Source organism: Amblyomma mixtum, chromosome 1 (genome assembly GCF_055824585.1).
Source record: "Amblyomma mixtum isolate Tamu chromosome 1, ASM5582458v1, whole genome shotgun sequence".
Classification (NCBI taxonomy): Eukaryota; Metazoa; Arthropoda; class Arachnida; order Ixodida; family Ixodidae; genus Amblyomma; species Amblyomma mixtum.
In genome coordinates this window covers 301,993,498-302,016,033 of record NC_143012.1, presented here as the reverse complement: position 1 = coordinate 302,016,033, position 22,536 = coordinate 301,993,498, and the positions used below count along the sequence as shown (strand labels likewise).

At 47.1% G+C, this 22,536-nt stretch overlaps 2 protein-coding genes across 2 annotated transcripts in view; one reads left to right on the top strand and one right to left on the bottom strand.

Moving 5' to 3' along the window:
* Positions 1 to 22,536, top strand: part of LOC149372212 (peptide methionine sulfoxide reductase-like) — a 63,371-nt gene that overhangs the window by 29,642 nt on the left and 11,193 nt on the right. The gene's annotated exons all lie outside the window — the stretch shown is intronic.
* LOC149372213 (cytochrome P450 2J4-like) lies at positions 928 to 22,412 on the bottom strand. The gene is made up of 9 exons (XM_089585973.1): positions 22,377 to 22,412; positions 13,909 to 14,126; positions 13,657 to 13,775; positions 12,936 to 13,042; positions 11,824 to 12,125; positions 7,984 to 8,099; positions 5,099 to 5,357; positions 3,434 to 3,624; positions 928 to 1,103 (listed from the first exon to the last, which is right to left on the bottom strand). The coding sequence occupies exons 1-9, from the start codon at positions 22,410 to 22,412 to the stop codon at positions 928 to 930; spliced, it is 1,524 nt and encodes a 507-aa protein (XP_089442099.1).

Genomic DNA, 22,536 nt, shown 5'->3' with positions numbered 1-22,536 from the left:
GAAACGAGGGCCCCGCGGTTGGATTCGAACGCGGGTACTCCGGCTACTGAGCCGGAGCGCCCGGTGGTAGTAAAAACGCGGCGATAGGAAAGGGAGTTATAGTACCGAACCTTGTGGCGTCTGTCTTCCCATGAGGTATATTATCGAAGGCTTCCTTGAGAACTACTGCGGGTACCGCCTTCATCTGTGTCCTTCCAGGGTGTTCTGCGTCTTCCTGAGTCGCTTTGGGACGTTAAACCCAAATAAACCAAACCAATCTTTTAGTTGCAAACGCACTTGAGTAGAGAGGTGCGTTCTGAAACCAAAACTCGTCTTTGGGAAGACTTGATTGTTTTCGAGGAGGTATTAAACACATGCGAAGGCAAACCCACTGTAATTGCGCTGCAAGAAAAAAAAGGCCAATGCAGGGCTTGTCGAAACCGGCCTCTCTTACAGCCTCGTGCGGATGAAGATTGGTTATCTGGAAGTGAAAGGCGCAGTAATTGTCTCTTCTCCTCTCTTGCTCCCTCAGGGGAAGGGAGAAAGGTGGGAATAAAAGGAGAAATCGACGAAAAAGAGCGGTAGTGGAGGGTAAGGAATAATTTCGACCACGTGGGGACCTTTTATTAACATGCACTACATAGCACAGCCCTCATGCGATTTTTCCGTTTCGCCTCCATCAAATTATGTCCACCGCGGTCGGGTTCGAAACCGGGTACTCCAGGTAGAAGATCTAGATGAGCGAATGAGGCAGTAAAGACGCTCGCCGAATAGCCATCTTCGCAGAAGCGACGATGATGGCGGCGGCAAAACACAAATACCCGTGCGTACCCTGTCCCCACCTGCTCTTAAGCTGAGTTTGAGATAAACTGACTACTTAGGTCCGGAGACAGATGGCCCGTCAGTGCATGACGCGCGTTCAGCGCGTATTGTCAGCGCTTATCCTAGCTATCGGGCCACGAAGCGCAGTTTCTGTGGTCTGGGAACGCAGACGCCGTCGCTGTCGAAGTCCAGGTCGACGGCTTTTCCCTCTTCCGGCAGGATGGTGAAGCGCTGTACGATGCTTGCAATATAGACGAACACTTGTACGTTGGACATCAGCTCTGCGGGACACATTCGTTTCCCTGAAAGAAACGAACAGAAATAAGGTGTATTATACTTTGTGTACATTGCTCTTGAGCCGAATCCGCGATAGTTGCTGTGAATTTCGCTATGTATCAGGACGTTTTTCTTTATCTGACTGAAACATGCGGACTAGATAAGAACAGTCAGAGGGTAACGTACGGGCCAAGATCATGTGTGACAGCATTGGCTGCTTGAATGACATATTTTGTTACTCCTCATTTGTGCCATTGAATGGCACTTGCAAGGTCCGAAGCGAGTATTGGCGTCATCATGAGGCGAAACTCACGCACTTCTGAAATGCGCATTGGCTGTGCCCCGTGAGTGCAATTTAAAGAACCACAGTTTAGAAGAACGTCAATTTGGGCTAGATGGTGCATTATATGAGACAGAAATGTAGCGCTATTATACTCCGTTTCATACATAGCTGTCAACGCTGCCAAAGGTACGAAAGTAGTGCTCTGCAAAAAACAAGCAAAATGTATCCGTCCGCCTCGCGTCGTGGCTGAGTGGTACGAAGCGCGCGCATGTGTGTTCATTTTACAAGATGCCAAGGTTCGATTCCCGGCTTTTGCTGTTTTTTTTTCACTTTTTTATTTTTATTAAAATAATCATTAGGTAGAAAGTCGAAACTGTCAAACTCTAATGCCTACCTTGAAAAACACAGCACTCTTTACTTGCTTCGAAGGGAAAAGGCACTGTATTGTATTGGCGACGGACGTGATTGCGAAGTGCTTTTCTCGGGCAATGAGCGACTTTTTAGCATGCGGCACACAAGGTGATCTTATTGCAGCAGAGAGACCTTCTGTCTTGAACCTCGCAACTGTCCGAGGGCTCACCCCGGTCACCTCGCCCGCAGTTTCGAGAACATCACGCGCAGTCTTCTCCGGGAAGCGCTTCCTTACGCTACAGTAAACGTTGACGATCACCTGCTTGCAGTCTCTCGAAATTTTCGGAGGCTTCAGCTTGGAGAATATGCGAGCAGGAGATGTTTTTAATGCCGCAGTGGGCGAAGAAAACAAGCGAGTAGGAGATAGCGGTGCCATTTTCGCATTCTCGGAAACCGAAAGACGAAAGCAGACGACATCGCCGGCCGGCCTAGCTGCGAAAACCTGATACAGGAGGAGCCGAAAAAAAACCCACAAAACTAAGGCACTCTGTTTTGAAGAACATTAAAGAAAAAGCAATCTTTCTGCAAAATAAAACATCATTATCATTATACTGCAATATTAACCAATAATAACTTTAATTTTGAGTTCTTTACTCTTTTCACTTTTGACGGACTACATTACGATGCGGACGAGGAGCGCGAACAGGCGCCGTAGCCTTGGCTGCGTTGACAGCTATGTATGAAACGGAGTATACTATTTCTTTCTCAAGAACCACAGTTGGTCGGAAATATCACGGAGCCCACCACTAAGGCCCTCTTTTTCTCCGTGTGCCCTTGCGGTGTGACAAAGCCAGTTCCTCCTTCCTTGGCTCACAAACATTCTTATCAATGCTGTTAACTTTGAAACGATTGCGCTACCATCGATTGCATTCACTGAAGTCGGGCACTGAAGGTCCTCATGAGAATGAGTGAGCTCATGGATGCAGTTCCGCAGCACATAATTGTGCGTTACATGTAACGATATATTTTAATTTCATTACATGCAATTTTGTGTCTTTATTGCTATTAATCTCGAATAAATAATTGCAGGTATGCTACATATAAAGAAACAAACATCTCTGAGTCAAGGTTTTATTGAAAGGCAGCAAGCAGGTCGCGGGAAATGACAAGGTTTTGCTCTGAAGAAAATCTGGCGTCGACGTTGTAAGCGAAAGAGCAGGTGCCACTCCTGCCAACTAGGTCACGTGACAGTAAGACGTCATCACAACCTGCCCACCGTGGCAGGTGGCAGTTAATTTAAAGACTGGTGGCGAGAGGTTGCAACCTCGGTGTCAGAAGCCTCAGCGCTGGCTGTGTTTGAAACAGCCACCTGTCGGGGCGTTGGCGCATAGCTTAACCCCTGCACCACTGCGGCAGGAGTGGAATGAGGACTCCTCGCAATTTATGAATTTAAAGTAGACAATCACCAGTTCCGCATATATCGGCAGATAGTTAGAACCTCGGCGAAGTTTTACGCAGAGGACCTCAGGCCGCTGAACTAAGCCATTAGCACTAGTGCGTCATACCCTACAGGCGGAGCTTTAATTTCTCTTCAGGCTTTCTCTCTATTTTTTTATTCAGGCGATTCTTTTATTCTTTTTTATTTATTTCCCTTCAAGATTTCTTTTTGTATAACGGTGATGCTCCACAAATGGAAGCCTGTACGAAGAGGGTTGAGCTTACCTATGGAGAAAGGCATGAGGTACTCGGGCTTTTCGACCAGTTCTGAACCTCCGTTTTTCAGGAACCTTTCTGGATTGAATTTCTCGGGCTCTTCCCAAAGTGTCGGGTCCATGTGAGTAGCCCATATGTTAGCCATGACGACTGTGCCAGCACGGATCAAGTATCCGGACACCAAAACGTCTTGCTGAGCCCTGCGGGTTGAGAACTCAGAATTGAAAACCAATGTACTCTAGATTTTAATACAATGAAAACTCAGATTTCTCAGATAGAAACTCAGAAAAACTCAGATGCCGAAAAGCGCAGCGGGAACACATTATGTGCACAGAAAATGTTGACAGCTCTTCAGTAGTGCTAAGTTTCCTTTTGAAATGCGCCATTGGGTTGCTCTTAGGAGCTCAGTTTTGATCCTTTCTATCATACTAGAAACTGGAAGCTGAATAATTTCCATTTCATGGTTTGTATGAATAACGGTCACTGCATGTAAATGTTTTCTGGCTGAATGAGTTTCGGTGTTGAATGAAAAAATTTAGGCGACGCTTCGGTTGTGGTAAGGTTGAATTACGAAATTGATAAACGTCTTTGATTTTCGCGAAATTTTCATGCGAGTGCCTTGCGACAGGGACGCAGCAGTCGACAGCTAGTTTGCCCAGGAAAATTTGTCATGATTCAAAATCTATCGTACATAAAAAAATTGTGGAGAGCGCCATGTTCATGCTAGCTTCTGTATTGGCTTTTCTTTTTCAGGAAGAGTCAGAATTGTTCATAGCTGCAGCTAGAACATATTAAAACTAAATTTTAGCCTTTAACGGGAAAAAATGTGAAAATTACCGTTCTTATCAAAAACTCACATGCTTCAATGCAAAACTTGACGCAAATTACGTTTTTTAACGAAATTCGAAGCACGCATGACCTAACGCAGGGAGTGCTGGTACCTAGTGAAGACTTGAGCAGGAACTTTGAATGCACTAATATAATGCACAGATGGTGGTGAGCCACGGCTCACGGATAACGAAAGGTTCAAAGCAGAGCGCATGTAAAGAGCCAAAAAAAAATTCTCAACAGCAGAAACTTCTATGAAAAAAGAAACATATCTTCTACTTCGAACGCTGTCCCCCCATTTCTCTCTTTGTTCGTGCTCATTAACTGAAAGAACATGCCACTCAATTAAGGATGTACAGAGGAAGAGCGCCTCAAAAGAACCCACTCCAGGATATGTGCTGTCAAGATGTTTCTATAGGAATGTAAAAAGACGTATACGCAGTCCCGTTCCTGTCAAACTGCGCACTGCCGAGTGTGTGGACATCGAGGGGGCTTTCGGCAATGTCTCCCACAGCGCTACCTTAGCCAACCTTCGGGAAACCGATCCAGGAGTTCGCCTATTCAACTATATCCCAAACTCCCGACCGATCGGGCAGTAAGACGCACTGGCCCAGAAAAGCAGCCAAGAAAATGGGCTGTCGGAAACTGGTTCCGCTGCTGCTTCAACCATGATTGTGCGAGGAGCACACGACAGTTCAGCGAGCAATATGGCAGCGCCTAGAGAGCCCTCATTGCGAAGACGAGGGGCAGCGTATGTTTTTTTTTTGTTCCGAGAGATTTGGGCAAGTTACACCGCTTTCGAACGCTTTGCAAGTCAGCCTCTTGCAACTGCTTCCGCATACTCACTCCCTGGGGAGCCCCATTAGCACGGGAGTCCTCCAGCGGTACAGCTCCCAGATGGTGGCCATGGTGTAAGGCATGGCGTGTCTGTCTTCCCAGCTCGGGGTCCGATTTCTGCCCACCACACGGTCCACCTCAGCTCGAATCCTTCGCTGTACGGTGTCCTCCTTGTCTGCCAGGTTGAGCAGGTGCCACACGATAGTCTGGTAGGTCGACTGGGAACCCGCGCCGAACAGCGTCAGCACATTGCCCATCAGGTACTCCTCTGGAAGAAGGAGCGAGGGAGAGTGAGAGAGGGAAAAAGATAGAATTCGATTTTCGCCACGTCCAGACCGACCAGCGGCTGCAGCACCGTTACCCCTTGAGAAGACTGCCCTAACAAATTTTCAATAAACTCTTTATATAGTCTACATACCTCACTCAATGAACGGTCTATAAACTGTCTATCAAAAAATCTCTGCCTCTCCCGTAACCGAGAGTAGAGTAAGCATGAAATGTTTACTGGCATAACACATTGGTTGTAGATGGTACTAGTCAGAATCTTGAAATGGTTGTAGTGTTCAACACACCACACCACACCACACCACACCACACCACACCACACCACACCACACCACACCACACCACACCACACCACACTCTTCTTGTTGCGTCGAAGCGATCGCCTGCAATAGAGCGGGCTTAGGTAGGCAGCCGCGAACCGTGGCGGCCTTGTCGCTTTCGGGAACAGCCGCATAATCATGGCGTTGCCGGCAGGGGCGAGCAGCCTTCTGCTCTGGCGTATCACTCGCAAAGCGATCGCTTTCCGCAAGACGTTTCCTACCTCTCCTTTCATCAGGCTCCATTGCTCGGCTTAAGCAAGCAGCTGTGACGGTGGTGGTATTGGAATGCAGGACGATGCAGAAACGTACGCGGACGCGATGAGACGCAGGCCTGACAAGAACTTATATGCAGCGCGACTGAAAGCCAAGCGGCCGATCTTTTACATGCGTGAGTGTGGGACCGCAGCGCCATCCTTGGGGATGGCGCGGAAGCAGTTTTTCAGGCAAAAGCCCTCTCGCCCTGGAGCTCCCCTCCTGCTATCGTCTTGTCTCGTTAAATCTCGCACGGTGCCCGGATGTTCTCGTTTCAGTGCCCGGATGAGTGGAATTCAGTGCCCGGATGTTGGCTCTCGGTCTCGGCGTGACGTCACCACACTGCCGACAACGGGAGCTAAAAGCATTTCATGCTTAATAACTTCAAGAGTAGGCGGTCGTGTTTTACGTTGGCAACTGACTGCAGATCGATGACCGTCTTGGCAAGGAGATCAGGATGCCTTGATGATGTTTGTGTTGATATGATGACAGTGCTATCCAGGTGCATGGGAGGCATCACGGATGATCTTCAGAGTTTCACACGTTCGACCTGCACACTCCTGCTCAGATATTAGGGAGGTTACTCCGAGTTTCACATTGTCGATCTGTGACCTGCAAAAGTATTACAGAGGTTCTTCAGAGTTTCTCATGTTCAATCCACTAACTGTTCCGCAAGGTGGAGCACATCCTTCCGAACCCTCTCTCGTGACCTACCGCGACCCTTCCCCTCCCGGTCGCCACAGAACTTGAGCAGAAAAAAAATGGGGGGGGGGGGGGGGAGACGCCTGGGTCGTCATGTGGGTGGCCCTCATTTCACCCTCGAGTTTTTGGTGGCTGCGGGAGAAGCGCACGTCGAAAGAGTTGGGTGCCGGATGGAGTGCATGGAGCCAAGCGACAACCCCGGGCTAGACATGTGACATCAAGCTTTCCTCGTGCCCACTACCTGTCTGCTGCGTGCGCGCGACCTAGGGAGGTTATCGCATTTTGGGAGACCCTAAATAAATGGACTGCCTGCGGAAAATTCTAAATGTATTGTTCTTCGCGACCTCGACAATGTCGTCGAAGTTAACGGAGTGGTCTTGACCCTGAGAGCGAGGTTCCGACCGCTGTCGCAGCTCCACAACAGTTTCGCATGTTCAATCCGCGAACTGATGCCCAAGCACTGCGTAGGTTTCTAGAGATTAACTTGTTCGTTTTGCGAACTGCTGAAGAAGTATCGCGAAGGCCCTTCATAGCTTAACTTGTTCGATCGGCGAACTGCTACATAAGTATTACGGATCTTCATCGAAGTTTCCTCTGTTGATTTGCGAACTGCTGAACAAGCATTGCGAAGGTTCTTCAGAGTTGCACATCTTCGAGCTACGAACTGCTGCGGAAGTATAACGAAGGTTCTTCAGAATTTTACAGGCTCGATCACCTAACTGCTGCGCAAGTATTAAGGAAGTTATTCAGAATTTCGAATGTTCGAGCTACGCACTGCGGCGCCAATATTAAGGAGGACCTTCAAGATGCATTTAAATGTGTAAAAATCAGTGCAGTGCACTCGAAGGCTTGTCCACTGTCTTGTATGTTTCGCCACTTTCTCCTTTGTTCTTTTTGTTGCCGTTTATTTTCACTGCATTTAGTCCTGTCTTGTATAAAGTTCCCGTTTTTATGGAAACGCTAGCTACCTCGTTCACCCTTTCCGCCATACGCACTCCTGCCGGAATGCGTCACAGTTTTATTGGTAGCATGGTTACCTTTGTGTCGATGTGCCACACATCTTATAGACGGCTTATAAGATCCTTTTCTGACATTAGCGAAAACAGCGCGAAAGAAGAAGCCCGAAGGCAAAACAAGGAAGTGACAGGAAAGAGCGCTGACTGGACAGCGCTCTTTCCTGTCACTTCCTCGTTTCGCCTTCGGGCTTCTTCTTTCGCGCTGTTTTCACTAATGTCAGAATGAACCAACTAGCCCAGCAAAAAGTTCTGCAAAATCCTTTTCTATGGGAAAAAACTGATGATTGCCATGAGCGCTAATAATATTTGTAGTAATTACCTTTAAAACAGCTCTCAACGTCGTCTTTTTGGTTGGAGATCATCTGCTTGTAGTCTTCTATGAAGCTGATGCTCTTCTCTTCTCTTCCTGCAGTTTCATTGGATACAACTTCCCGGCTGTAATAAAGATAGACAAGATAGACGCATTGTTCTATTTACGCACTTTTTATAGTTTGTAATCAAGTAAGCCATTAAAAAGGGCTATGACGGCTATGGCGTAAAAAATTCAGGGGCACTTTGACTGACTAAAGTGGGTAGAGGCGGAAGCGTTTTCCGCACCACCTTCGCTGTTTCCGTGGCACCGGTGGCGTCACATATAATTGAGTACTAATTACTAAGTGCTGACAAATCACTAATTAATGGTTAATTACTGATTAATGCCTGAGTACTAATTAACTGCTAATTAATGAGGCTTAAGCTTCGCCTTTAGGAGTGGAACGCGACAGCGTGTTGTAGCGCTGCCAGGAAGTCCACGGAACACCACCCGTTCAGCGCGATGCCTTGCCCTTTGAACGCAACGCTTTTTGAGGAAAGGTTTGGTTTGGTTTATGGGGTTTAACGTTCCAAAGCGACTAAGGCTATGAGAGACGCCGTAGTGGAGGGCTCCGGAAATTTCGACCACCTGGGGTTCTTTAACGTGCACTGACATCGCACAGTACACGGGCCTCTAGAATTTCTCCTCCAAAGAAATTGTAGCCGCCGCGGCCGGGATCGAACCCGCGTCTTTCGGGTCAGCAGCCGAGCACCATAACCGCTGAACCACCGCGGCGGTTTTGAGGAAAGGAAATGGCGCAGTAATTCTCTGTCATCTCGGTGGACACCTGAACCGCACCGTAGAGGAAGGGTGGAAGTGGGAGTGAAAGAAGATAGATAAAGAGGAGCCGTAATGAAGAAAATGAAAATTGTATTTGAGGAAAGGAAATTACGCAGTAACTGTCTCACAAAATTCAGGGGGGCACTTTTTTGACCTAAAGTGTGGTCACTGATGCCCCTAAGAGCGGAACGCGACAGCGTCTTGCAACGCTGCCAAGGAGTCCATAGAACGCCATCGCCCATTCGGTTCTACGCCTCGCTCGTCAGTAAATTGGTTTTTGAGGAAAGGAAATGTATCTGTCCCTCATTTGTCGGTGGACACCCAAACCTCGCCGGAAGGGAATGGAGGAGGATGAGAGTGAGTGAAGACACCGTATTCACTAGACGCGCCTTTGTTCATTCAAAAAAAAAAAGCTGGCTTGGCGGAGTGGATAGCATGCTCGTCTCTCACGCCGAAGACCGGGGTTCGATTCCTGAGCTCGACCAATTTCTTAATCAGTTTTATTTGTTTATATGGCCTGACTTGTAAAGCTAATTAGGCTAATTGGGTAATTAAGCAAATAACTAAGCTCAGTCCCACTTACTTGGAGCATCACTATACGATCCCTTCAATTGGTTGCATGGTACAACCCCAATTGGTACAATTGGTTGCAAAGTACAATTGGCCCGGTTTGAAATTCGCGCACTGTGACGTCACGACCGTTTCCACCAATTGAAAAGCGTGACATTTTCTGTCGACAACTGCTGCTTACAACGATGAGACATTAAAGGCTTCCGCCTTAAAAGTAATGTCTTTTTCTTGGCCCATTCAGCGTTGCACAAGCAGGTGACTAAATTTGAGCGCAGTGGTGTCTGCCCGACCATCTGCCCACAAAAGCACCACATGAAGTTCTACTTGAAGCACACGGTTTTGATCATGACACCTTGATATACAAGCACCCGCCCAGACGCTTCAGGACATTCTAAATCAATCGTTCTGGACACACCGTGACCAGAAGCTCTTTGAATGCTTCGCTTGTGAGATGTAAAAGTGTCAGTGAGGAAAAAGGAAGCGCTGTCTTTTTCTGTCGTCTTTGTATGTTGCGATACTCCTTTCGTCGCTGTAAGTGAAACTAGCTCGATTGGCTTTTCTCACTCAGTTCAATGCCATTCGCTCAGTTACTTTTGAAGATGTGCATAATAAGGGTAGTGCAGGAGCATTCAGCTGCTGTGATAGAGAGAAAAGTGGCGAAAGGCAACTGCTTGGCAACTCTACTGTGTAAAATGCCGTTTGTTCACAAAATACAGCTCTAGGGAGAATAAGAATAGTCATAGAAGAGGGAAGGTATGGTACGCCTTACATGAACTGGCACCCCGATACCTAAGACAATAGCTACGAATGGAAATGGAAGTGCAGTAGGCGATAACCTACTGTGAGAATGTTTGCAGGTAAGGCAGTGAAGGAGGCAGAGGACTTTTATTTTTTCGAGTTGCGTTTAAGTCGTGTATCCGCTTGACTTAGCGCCCTTGATACTGATCTCAATCACGGGTTGTGTATAATGAAAGGTAAGCAAACAAATAAATGGTGTGTGATTTGGAGCCGTCCCAAAACACACTTTCCTCCTGAGCTTGCTTAACGACTTTCGCGTTCTTCGGTTGACCTCCCTTCCACGTCTGTTTTCTGTAAACAATACTCGCTTTGCATTCTAGTGGAAGCGGCTAATGGGGAGGCATTCCGTGAAGGCCGAAGGGAAGCTTTTGTTTTTAACGTAGCGTTGGCGATTCCGTCGCACTGTGAAAATCACGTGTGCTCCTGCACGACTTAAGAGTTTATCGTTAGTGGTGAGACTGTACATGTCATAAATGGGCGCCGATTTTTTTTTAAGTTTCTGGTGTATTCGACGGACTGAAGAAAATACCTCGTATTTTTTAAAACATCAGAAGCATAAAGAAAAAGCATAACCTGCAAAGAGTAGCCGCTCTGTGCGCTTTCAAAATGAGTGTAAAAGAAGAAAAAGAAGATGAGGGGCGGATTTGCCTTGGCAGCATATGTTTTAAGACAACGCATCTGCGACAGTGTCAGATACGTGTCATTTTGACCCGCGTCTGCTGACAGGTGGCTGTCATGTGTCACGTGTCCGTCAGACATGTAGGTGGACAAAGTGCCACTTTGTCCTTGGTCTCCTGTTGCACTACAGCTTTTTTCAGAGTGCTCTCTGTCCCTGTATTTTGCGCTGAAACAATTTAATTGTTGAATGTCTACAATATTGCCACCAGTTGGCCCCGGGTAGTACCGAAAGTCAAGGAGGTTAAGGTTTTGCACACGCTTCCTGAGAGATATTCTTTGAGCGCTGCCGGTGAACGGTGTATCAGTCCTTGCTTCCGCCACAGATATTTGGTAGAGGTACTGTGTATTTTTCCTGGCCTATGTCACACACCCCCTCTTCGCACCGCGGACGTCGGGCCTCTGCGGTCGACACACCAGTTCACCGAGTCACTGGCTGAAACCTAAGGCTGCCCCCTGAGCACGGACCATTGAATTCTACCTGGGCGCTTGCCCCTCGACCAACGATGCAAGGTACTAATTATTACACCCTCCAGAACCGAGGAGTACCGAAGTCCTTCCACGGCCCTCAGCTTGAGGACGTGGAAGACTGACTTCTTTTGTTTGAACGCTTCGCCTCGTTCAATCAGTGGGAAGATGCCGCGAAGCTGGGGAACGTCTTCATCAGCCTGGAAGACGGCGCTCGTACGTAGTACGAGAACCTTGAAGACGTTTCGACATCATGGCGTCAGTTCCGCAGTCGACTGCTCGAGACACATACCAACGCAGATCGACGGGAACGAGCTGAGCGGGCTCTGCAGTCCCGGACACAGATGCCCAACGAGACGGTCACCATGTATGCCGAAGACATGACGCGGCTCTTTCTGCGAGCTGACCCAGCTATGTCGGAAGCCAAAAAGCTACGTCACTTATGCACGGAGTCCTTGGTTACGTGACAATATAGCACTTACAAAGTACTTATTATCGCTTAATCAAAAGTGGTACCTGAAGAATTTACTCGAGTCATCCACTATTTTTCTCATTTGCCCAAACTTGGTGAAGAAGAGTGTGGTGATGGCCCTCAGGCCGATGGGCATGACCGAGATCACTGCTCCTGCTGCCAAGCATCGGATGGTCCTCACGAGCATGCTGTCCAAGAAGGCCCGCCTCTCGTCTTCGAAGTCGTACCGCGATCCCAGCACGAGCGCCGTTACGTTGTTGGACACGCTGGGCAGGACGAGATCGGCCACGTTGATGGCTTCTCCCTCGGCTTCGGCGATCTTCTCCGCCAAGTAGACGACCTCATCCTGTTGCAAAGAGAAAATGATTGTTTATCACTTTGTGCCCCATTACGATCTATCTTCGCAGATACTCGTAGACTTCCGCATGGCCAAGGTCTTAATTAAATCATTTCGTAATGAAGCAAATAAAAGACCTCGTAGCACTTATTGATCTGGAGACTCCATCATCGACCTGCTGTTTACAAGGCCGTCCTTCCAGCGTCTAAGCCACGAGCCTGTGAAGACAGCGATCTGCGCTGTGAGGCTGATTTTACTTGCAGTGGTTGCTTGGAGCACGTTTATGAACGATGAAAGTTCTCGAGCTTCCTTGTGAGAAACAAGATGATGATGACCATGAACACGCTATTGGTGATCAATGAGAGTGCTGATCAGCCACCCTAATTTCTATCCATATTAGGACTGGATTGATTGGCAAGCTGTCATTTTCCACAACTCGTTGGCTGTGCCATAAAGGTTTTTCGAGATTCAGGGCACCCTGAATGACGCAATAATATGCATGCTGGCGTAACACTCAACGACGTTACCACTGTATGATCACGTGCTTGTTACCTGATTTCCATTAGCCACTGAGGGCCAAAGAGAACGGGATGTTCGGTCTCATGCCTTCCCGAGTTGTGGTCCTTGGGTATAGTGCCTTTGAAGGGCCAAGCAGCTGTGGCGGTTTCTGTGGCGCATTGCGTAAAGCCTAAGAGGTTTACTTCTCTCGCTTAGAAGAGGCTATTGTGAGCATTCATTAATGCTAAATATGGCTTCAGCAAGACGAATGCGGTATGCTGATGCGTCTCGGATTAGATGACCTGATTTATGAGTGCCTACCTCAACTTGCTGTTCCATGGTCTTTCCACCGTATGACCCGGACGTAATGGAACGGACACAGAATCTTCTGTTCTCTAACCATGGCCGTCCGTTGATATTAGACAAACCTGCGCGAAGCCATTAGTTGTGAACAGTGCAGTCATGGTAATATTTAGCTGAAATAAGCGGTGTAAACTATTGGAGGGCACACTTAAGCTCCGCGTTAAGGGTATGAAGAGATATCTTTAATGGGCAAATGCCCTTACATGCGAAATTGGTCATTTTCGACAACTCACAATCCATTGGGCAGGTTGGGATGACGCCACATTGGCAGGTTACCTATGGGGCCCACCTACGTTGCTTCTCCGGGGATTTTTCACACAACGACGTCGACCACGACGACGCCGGATTTTCTGGAGAACGGAAGCCTAACGCTATCGCTTTGAAATCACTCGTCGTGAAACGTCACCTGAACGCATACACAGCGGTTCGGTCGCTGAGGTACTGCATGCGCTCACTAGAGAGTTTCATTGTTAGGCTGTTTTGCTGGTTAATGTTTTGAAGCTGACTTGTAAGACTTTTGTTGCCGTTCGTAACCGGTTACTTATTTAAATGTCTTTGCGCAACTGCTATGTGTGCACTAGGAAGCGCTGGCGTTGTGCTTTAATAAGGGTTTAGGTGATTGACTGCGTTTACTTTCACTACAAATGATTCCGTTGCAAGCAGTCAATGTCCCTGTCACCTGTGATGCCCGCATGATCCAAGAACAACGCTTTTGGCCTCCGCAGAAGTTTCGAATAGCCTTCCGAGATGCTCTCGAAGTCGTTCAGAACGGCAACATTCATGGCACCGAGCTGCATCCTGAAAGCAACGTAACATGCGATTCACATCCAGATTTCATGTTGGATTTATTGAATGCTATAACCGAATTTCAGTTGTTCTATTAATAGCTGCTAAGTTGGTTGTGTAAATGAAATGTTCGCAGCTTTCGTACCTGAATACGGGACCATACTTCTCAGCGATGCACTTGAAGGCGACATGTCGTTGTCCCCGAAGAAAGGGTAGATAACCAATTACTGGCAGTCCCCAAGGACCGGGAGGCAATGGCGCTGGGCTGGTGTTTTTACGGCGTGGTCGCAGCCACAGATAGAACAGCAGCAGCGCTGTTGCAACCCCGGCCGCTAATGTTGCTAGCTCCGTTGCGAATCCACCCTGTGAAAACGGTAGGAGTGATAAGCATTGAGATACAAAGGAAGAGTTTGTTGTTTGTCTGCATCTGACGTGAGCTTTAAAAAAATGGCCGTGCTCAGCGAGAACTTTATTTTTCAGTGCAACTAAAAGCTACCGGACAGACGTATGACCTCTCTTTGTCCGCAGCGGAATATAGCCCCTGATAGAAGAAAATATTTTCTTTTTAGAACATATTATATTGGTGATACTCTTTCATCATCATCATCGTCAGCCTGGCTACACCCGCTGCAGTGCGAAGGCTTCTCCCATGTCTCCCCAATTAACCCTGTCCTTTACCAATTGAGGCCACCGTGTCGCCTCAAACTTCTTAATCTCATCCGCCCACCTAACTTTTTGCCACCCCCTGCTGCGCTTGCCTTCTCTTGGAATCCACTCCATTATCCTTAAGGATCAGCGGTTATTACATGCCCTGCCCAATTCAATTTCTGCCTCTTAATTTCGACTAGGATGTCATTAAACCGCGATTTATGTGCGCCCTATTTCTGACATAACTTTTGCTCACATAGCTTTTTTATTTTTTTAGAGATTCACGAAAACAAAATGGCTAGAAATAGGCAGCGGCCCAATTTAACCGTCGCCATGAGCCGGCTGCTTCCAGCTGACACTTCCTAGGCTCTCTCTTCTGTAGCACGAACCTCGTCCGAGACTGCATTTCCGGAAGTTGAAGGTTCGACCATTACATGTTGCTGCCGTCTTCTATCAGCGGTGAGCACGACAGGCTCTGGTCGACGGCGAGGCTTGCGAGCAAGAGCGGAAGGAGCGTCATTTTAATTTATTTTGTATTGCCTTTAATCCGGGAAAAGCTCTGCTGGTTCGCCCTTCCTTTATCTATCATTTATACTTTTTATGCTTCTCTTGAGACAAATAATAAAAGGGTGGCTGCTGCACCATCCGCGCTTGCTGGATTTTCGATCTGTTATTTTCTCTGGTGCCCACGGAGGCAATATTGGCTTGCTCGCTCTCACCGTGCACTTCGCTTCCGAGCTGCCACCACTCGTGGGAAGAAAGAAAGACAGAACCGATTAGACCGCTTCATGCTGCCGATGGCCTTCGAGGTTGTGATAGTGAGTGGCGGGCGGCGTGGCTACATTTATCTCTTCGTTCAATCTCTTTGTCGTCGAAAGCGTCCCTCCTCTTTTCCTCGTTTTCTCCTCTTTATTCTTTCATTGCCACCCCTCCATTCGTTATTCCATCAGTCTTCCCTGGCGGCTTCGATCAGTGATCTTGGACGGGCTTCATCCACGCTTCTGCTCGGATGGGCTCTTTATAACGGGTCACGCCGTAGAATAGTTTGTTTTATTATAACGAGTTGTTTTAGGGACTCCCAGTTTAGAAAACTTTTTCGTAGAGGATGCCAGCTTTACCAACGATGGAGGGAAGCAACCGTGCAGCAACAGACGCATTGGGTGGCCGTTCTGAGGCCGAACTTTTGGCGGAGTGACGCAGTTACATACCCTCCGCCTTTGTACCTTTCTCTTAATTGCCATAAAAGGTTGTCGCCGAATATAGCCTACGTTATGTTTTCATCATTTTATAATTTGTCTGGACAACAGTACGCGGGGCTATAAAACTGCTCCGCTTGTCATCATCATCATCGGCTTGACTACGCCCACTCCAGGGAAAGGCCTCTCTCATGTCTTCCCAATTAACATTGTCCACTGCCAGTTGTGGCCACTGTATTCCGCGAGCTTCTTAATCTCGCCTCTGATAGTGTCTCAGTCGTGTTATTGATATTTTTTTATTGTTCTGTGCGAGACAGTGCCTTGTTAAAAATATTCAGACATAAATTAACAAAACAAAAACGAAGCCGTATCTGGAACTGCTGTAGCAGTCTGGACGGTTATGTGACCGCCAGGGGCAAATAGGAAAGCATCGACACCAATCTCGGTCAGCTATTCGACATTTGAAGTCTAGCGATTGAGCAAACGATTCAGCAGCACTTTGGAAGAGGAATAACTGTATAAACCGGGAAGGAAATTCATTCAAGTATCAAGAAACGTTTTGCATGCCTTGAATAAAAAATTTGTAAGAACTGAAACTGCAAAGCTTGCCAGGCAATTCCGGATAGTGAAGTTTTGCCAAAATTAAACCCTACTACGGGAAGTCTAAAAAAAAAAGAAAAGGAAGAACAGGTGGGTCACCCATTCTAGTACTGTTCAAATTTAGATTATGGTTCTCCATGGCTTCGCCGTAACTGCTGCACCGTAGCGCATGCTTGTGGCATGAAAGAAAGCGGGTCACAGAAGTTCATCGTAAGTAGAATACAAGGTTAACAGCTGTAGGTGGTGTGCGGAACGTGGGGTTTTAACGGCGCGAGGTGACACATGGCCTACATGGAATGCCTTAGTGGAGTGCTCCGGTTTTAGACCACTTGGGGTCCCTCAACGTTCTGTACTGACATCGCACAGCGTACGTCTTGCATTTGGTTTCTATCGGCATGCGGCCGCCGCGCACGGGATTCATAAAATCTGTAAAATTCTGACAGTTCGGAAGGCGCATGCTAGGTACTCAACACGTGAAGAAGAAGAAAAGAGCTGCGCATCAAAACAAAAAGCAAAAGCAAAAACGAAAACAGTATGGTCAACATTGCTCTTTGGAAAAGTCACTACCGGCTAACTAATGCCGTCTTGCCTTGGACTTAGATGTGCTGTGTTTGGTAGCTTATCTTGCATCGTCGCAATGAGCCGTGGTGGACCTTGACGAGTTGCAGCCAGGGTACACCCGTACCGACCACTGTCGTACTGCTGACAATGACAAGTGACATCGATGGAGCGGCGCTTCATTTCACAGTGCTTCTGCAGCGCAACTTGTAGCTTTTTTTTTTATGCTTCAGATTCTTCTCCAGCCAGTCGTCGAACATCAACGCGCATTTACGCCTGTAGTGCCAAGTTCTATTGCATAGAATAGAGGTAATTAACTGAGCTGTATTAGAAGCGTATATTGATGAGATGATCTGTGAATGGCTGCAATTTACAGAATTATAGTGTGATTTGATTCGTCTCGCAGTTCTCGCATGCTGTCAGCCTAAACGACTGGTTGCACAGCTACTGTGCAGAGGTGCATGCCTGGGACTAGCACGTTCCCGCTCGCAACCATTTACTGCATGTCAGTCATCGCGTTTTGGAGGACGTTGGTGTTTACAGAGATCGCTGTTGTATCTCTGGCAGCATCGGCGTGAAGCAGTCGCGGGGGGTAAGCTGTATTATGGCAACCAGTTACCTCTCTGGTGTGTTACATGTGCTACAACTTTGTCATGACTCACCTCTGCCCTATCAGGTCTCACTTGGCAATGTATGAATACCCTGGGGAGGGGGAGTGAGGGAGTTCTATTTAGTTTCCTCCAGTGTTGGATCTTTCCGAGTGTAGGCATATTTTGCATACAGACTTACATGTGAGACGGGTGGGCCATTTTCTATGATGGATTGCGGTCTTACGTTGCGGTACGGCGAAATGTGATGACACGGAGTTTCTGTTTTAGTGTTCATAATTTGGTGACCTTTACTGCGAGCACTTGCTGTTTGTCATGGGCAAACTAGTTAGAAGATATTCTAGACATACGATGACGCTGAGTGTTTGCTTTAAATTTTCAGCGTATAGAGCCAGTTACTACTACTAGCTCTTGCTGTTCCTCATAGTCGAACTAGTCGGAACATATCCTCTTAACGTTGAATTCTTTTGTCCCGTTGTATGTTGAAACTCTGATCGTTTCAAAAGCGCACGGCATCGACTTTTAACGCTTACACAATGGGATATTGTTAAAAATAATCAAGAGGAGCTCTAACCTGTGCAGATTTGTTACGAAACCATTCTTGCATGCCACATATCTTTTAGGGCAAAAGAAAATAAGCTTAATTTGGCGATAGTTTTGCATGCTGTAACTTAACAACGGCAGCTGTATCTTACCGGTCCTCACCTATGGGGCAGAAACGTGGAGGCTAACAAAGAGGGTTCAGCTGAAGTTAAGGACAACGAAGTGAGCTATGGAAAGAAAAATGATAGGTGTAACGTTAAGATGGCGGAAGTGGGCGGGGTGGGTGAGGGAACAAACACGGGTTAATGACATCCCAGTCGAAATCAAGAGAAAGAAATGGGCTTGGGCAGGGCATGTAGTGCGAAGGCAAGATAACCACTGGTCCTTAAAGGCAGCAGAGTGGATTCCAAAAGAAAGCGAGCGTAGCAGGAGGCGGCAGAAAGTTAGTGGGTGGATGCGATCCAGAAGTTTTCGGGGATACGGTGGCCGCAACTGGCAAAGGACAAGGTTATAATTGGAGAGGCTTTTGCCCTGCAGTGGACGTAGTCAGGCTGATGATGATGATGATGAGCTAGGGCACTCTGCGCAGTATGGATTCTAACAGAAAGTCACGACAAGCAGCTTTATCGCGACATCTGCTATCGCCGTTACGAACTAGTTGAAAAGAGCGTCTTGATAGCTAGTGCGTGCACCGCCGGTCGTCAACACGCAAGACGCATATCGCTTCTGCGGATTATTATTAGCGTTCGTTTGAGTACAACAGCAGGTGTTTTGCGAGACTGCAGTCAGTATCCCTCAGGAAGCATCGATTAACTGAGCCAAGCCAGAAGCGTGAACTGGCCTTCGGCGATGCGGCGCATCCTGACAGAGAGACGAAGTGAGAGAAAGAAACAGAGAGAAGATGGTCGAAACCAATAATATTGACCATGCTGAAGCTTTGTTGGCTTCAGGATGGATACGTGAATGATGACGCGATAATATATTCAACAGGCCACACAGCACAAAACAGACGAAAAGTGCGCACAGGAAAAGCTTGATGGGCATAAATTCTAAACGGTCTCTGCGAGCCTTTGACCTTGAATCTACGTCATGAGCGTCTGCAGAGCGGTGGACGCCATCGAGTGGTGAGGCGCTTGCCGCGGGTCCTTCACCCTTTACAATTGCCGGCCTTCAGCCGACGCACAGCAGACAGTTACGTCGCGGACATTAGCTGGGAACGCGCACGGTTCGGAGGGATGCATTTAGACGTGAAGTTCAAAACAAATACTGAGTCACGTCTGTGCTTAAAAAAGAAGTCTGACAGGCAGAACAAAACACATTCCGCACTTAATATCCGCGAGGGCAGACATACTGCGCACGAACTTCAGGTACAGTGCGGCCTGCAGCCATCAGCGACTGCACTGCGAGAGAGTCCATGCAGGGGGCGGACTAATCGAGTGCGACGACCTACAACTCGGTCTGAAGGTACCTTCCACTCGGCGAAAACAAACGAATGTTAGCGCTGTCTCTGCGTAGCGATAGAGACGTTTCAGTGAGGGATAACTTCTTTCTCGTGTGCTGCTGCTTCGAATCGCCGTTTCTCCGCATTTTGTACACAACTATGATATAAGATTGGATAGCACTGAAATTTTGCGCAGCGGAGATGGAACACATGGTTACAAAGGATATCGTTATGAACGAGTGCGGATAAATTTAGGCCATGTGAGCTCCTTTCAGTTGTACCACAGTCTCAGACACCTGGCATTTCTCTCCATTTCGCCTCCACCCGCTGCTGGGTACCGAACCCCCAATCTTACGTTGCTCAGAAGTACATATGAACCACTATTCAACAATGCGGGCACGGACAGGTATATTTCCTCGGGTGATCAGTTAGAGTAGATCTTCACAGACCATTTACTCGTCCTAAACTTGTGTATGCGGGATCTTTGTGAGACATCGGTTTTGATTATCCAATAATCTAAATTGAAGCTATTCCTTTATAGGTACTGTTACATCTTAAAGAATTTTCATCGTGCGGTAGCCGTCATTAATATGAATATTTGTATTTTCCACTACTCTCATTAAGGCGTCCGATACTGCGGCCAAGGTTACTTTATAAATTATGCTATCATAATTTCAATCTTTCACGAGGTATGCGGGCTGCACTGGAAATTTAGTATGGCTGCTAGAGAGAAGGTATCGCAGCCGCACTAGTCTTACGTTGTGCTACGCTTCGTTGCTCAAAGTTACATTGAAAAATTTGTGTTAGTGCGCAGCCTTAGGCGAAGATGCTCTCAATGCAGGCCGTGTTGTGCACTGTTGTGTGAAGGTATGCACGGTATGGTCTGCCACAGGACAAGTTGTCTGCTTGAAGGCATCTAAAGCGCGACAGAAAACACACGACGAAGGTCTTGTTGATTTGGTATGCAAAACATTTGGCTGCGGACGGCGTGGAACAGCAGGTGCGACACGTACCAAGGCGACTCTAATCGCGCCAAGAAAAGCCGCAGTGAAAAGCACGGCATCTACACGGAGAGCAAACACGGATGCCGATGAAATTTTAAACTTTTGATGCCGTAGCATCAAGGATACTGTGTTATAGAAAAGACGGCGTCGTCATTGGAGCTGGGATCGTTTGGTAGTTCGCGAAAAATACACAAAGATCCCCAGAAAAAAAAACCTAGGTGGCAGGCGGGCTACCTATATCGTGTGACCGTTTGACATCACCATAACCTGCCTACCGTGGTAGGTGGCAGCTAATGGGTGGTCGCCAGAGGTTGGGAAGAGAGACTGGGGTCTCACTAGCCCAACCGATGGCAAGACCTGTCATCGCAGGCCAGTGGCGCAGGCCAGTTACCGGAGCGGTGGCCTTGTCGTAGAGAACCTGCCTCGCATTCGGGGAGGTGCTGGGTTCGATCCCCAGTGCCGTCGGGAATCTGCTGGTTTTCTAATGGGTACAAGATTTCCCCCGGCCTCTTGCTCAGCTCTTCTGGGGGGAAATGCTTGGAAAAAGTGTCGTGGACCAAACCATTGCTATGACGGGCCAGTGATTCGTTCCGCCATCAAACAACCATACATCCGCCTCATGCGATAAAAGCCCACGTGTGGCCCCTCTTTTGTTTCTCGAAAAAGCGACAGCAGAATCTTATTTAAAATGACAGGCGCATATTACATGCAACATCATTCACAAATAATAGTAAAAGAGAGAGCAAACTGCGAAAAGAGAGAGACCTGTCCAAAGCTTCCAACGCACCAACAGTTGACTGGCAAGAGGACCTCAAAAAGCAGAGGTACCATCCACTTCCTAGCGTTCAAACAAAGTGGCAATAAAAAAGTCTTATATAAAAACTACCACCTGGACAAGAACTGGGAAATTAACAGCGTTAGGCCATCACAGAACACGGACGCTTAGCTGGACACCCGAGTGGCGCATTAAAACTTTTGTATGTGTCTTTTTTGTTGTTATTTATTTAAATATATCATCTACTCTACTGCCCTCTGTAACGCCCTTACCCAGGCCCTTACAGTATTATAAATAAATAAATAAATAAATAAATAAATAAATAAATAAATAAATAAATAAATAAATAAATAAATAAATAAATAAATAAATAAATAAATAAATAAATAAATAAATAAATAAATAATGGAGACAAATTACGTTCCGCTTGGGTTTGAATAACATAGTTGGAGTATACACGTTATACCTGCTGAATGGTTGCGTTAAAACGGGGTCAGAAACGTTTAAGAATTGTTGCTAAATGTGTTGTGCGAATGAATACTACTAATGCTGTTACTGCTACTGCAACTCATATTTCTACCACTACTACTTCTACTACCATGATTAATACATCGTATAATAATACAACAAAAACCTAACACAATAACCCTAATTCAATATTTGTAAATTTTTCTTCCTTTCATTGCTGATGATGGGGGCAGTGCAAAGAAATGTAGCGGAAACAGCTTGATAAGTTTCGCATCTCTCGTAACGCATGGTAATGGCCGGATGGCAAAGACAGACAGACCGCATTGGCTGTGAATCACCTAATGAAAGGAATTAACAATAAAGCGTTGTCAGGAGCTTCAATGTTCTCCGGATATCTAAAACATCCCTATTCAGAAATAGACAGGGCGAAAATTTTAATATAAATTATTATTACACCGCATTACAAACGCCAATAGCTTGGGCACCTTGAAAACTCTATATCAGAGTTTTGAAGTTACAGAATAAGTCCACACAAGGGAATGATAGTTCTTAATATTGGTTTTAGTAAGCCATGCGGGAGCAAAGCAGAACCGGGCAGTGTCCTCAGTGCATTTGATGAAGAGAAAGTCGTTGATCAATGAGCTGTGTAAGAGGAACTTTTATAAATGACGACACATGCAGGTAGCGGTAGTCACATGCGGTACTCTATCAAGCCCCTCGGCTAAGCCTCAGCAAAAGCAATGTTTTAAAATAATGCTGCGGTCGGACGTACCTCGATCAGACAGGCTCCGCCACAGGCTTCTCCCATCTCCGCGGTCGTGCAGAAACTCTGCCGGTTATGCAGTGAGTCTGGATTCTAATGAGGTAACGTCTGGCCCGATAGGAAAGAGACACCCTCGTTGTCAACTCTCTCCCTCTGATAGCACGTTTCG

Bases quoted from the DNA above. Each gene is read 5' to 3' on its own strand.
- LOC149372213 (XM_089585973.1), bottom strand. From the start codon at position 22,412: ATGGGAGAAGCCTGTGGCGGAGCCTGTCTGATCGAG. The intron at 12,126-12,935 runs GTAGGCACTCAT...TCTTTGCAACAG, and splicing joins CCATGGAACAGCAAGTTGAG to GATGAGGTCGTCTACTTGGC. The intron at 5,358-7,983 runs GTAATTACTACA...TCCTTCTTCCAG, and splicing joins CGTTGAGAGCTGTTTTAAAG to AGGAGTACCTGATGGGCAAT.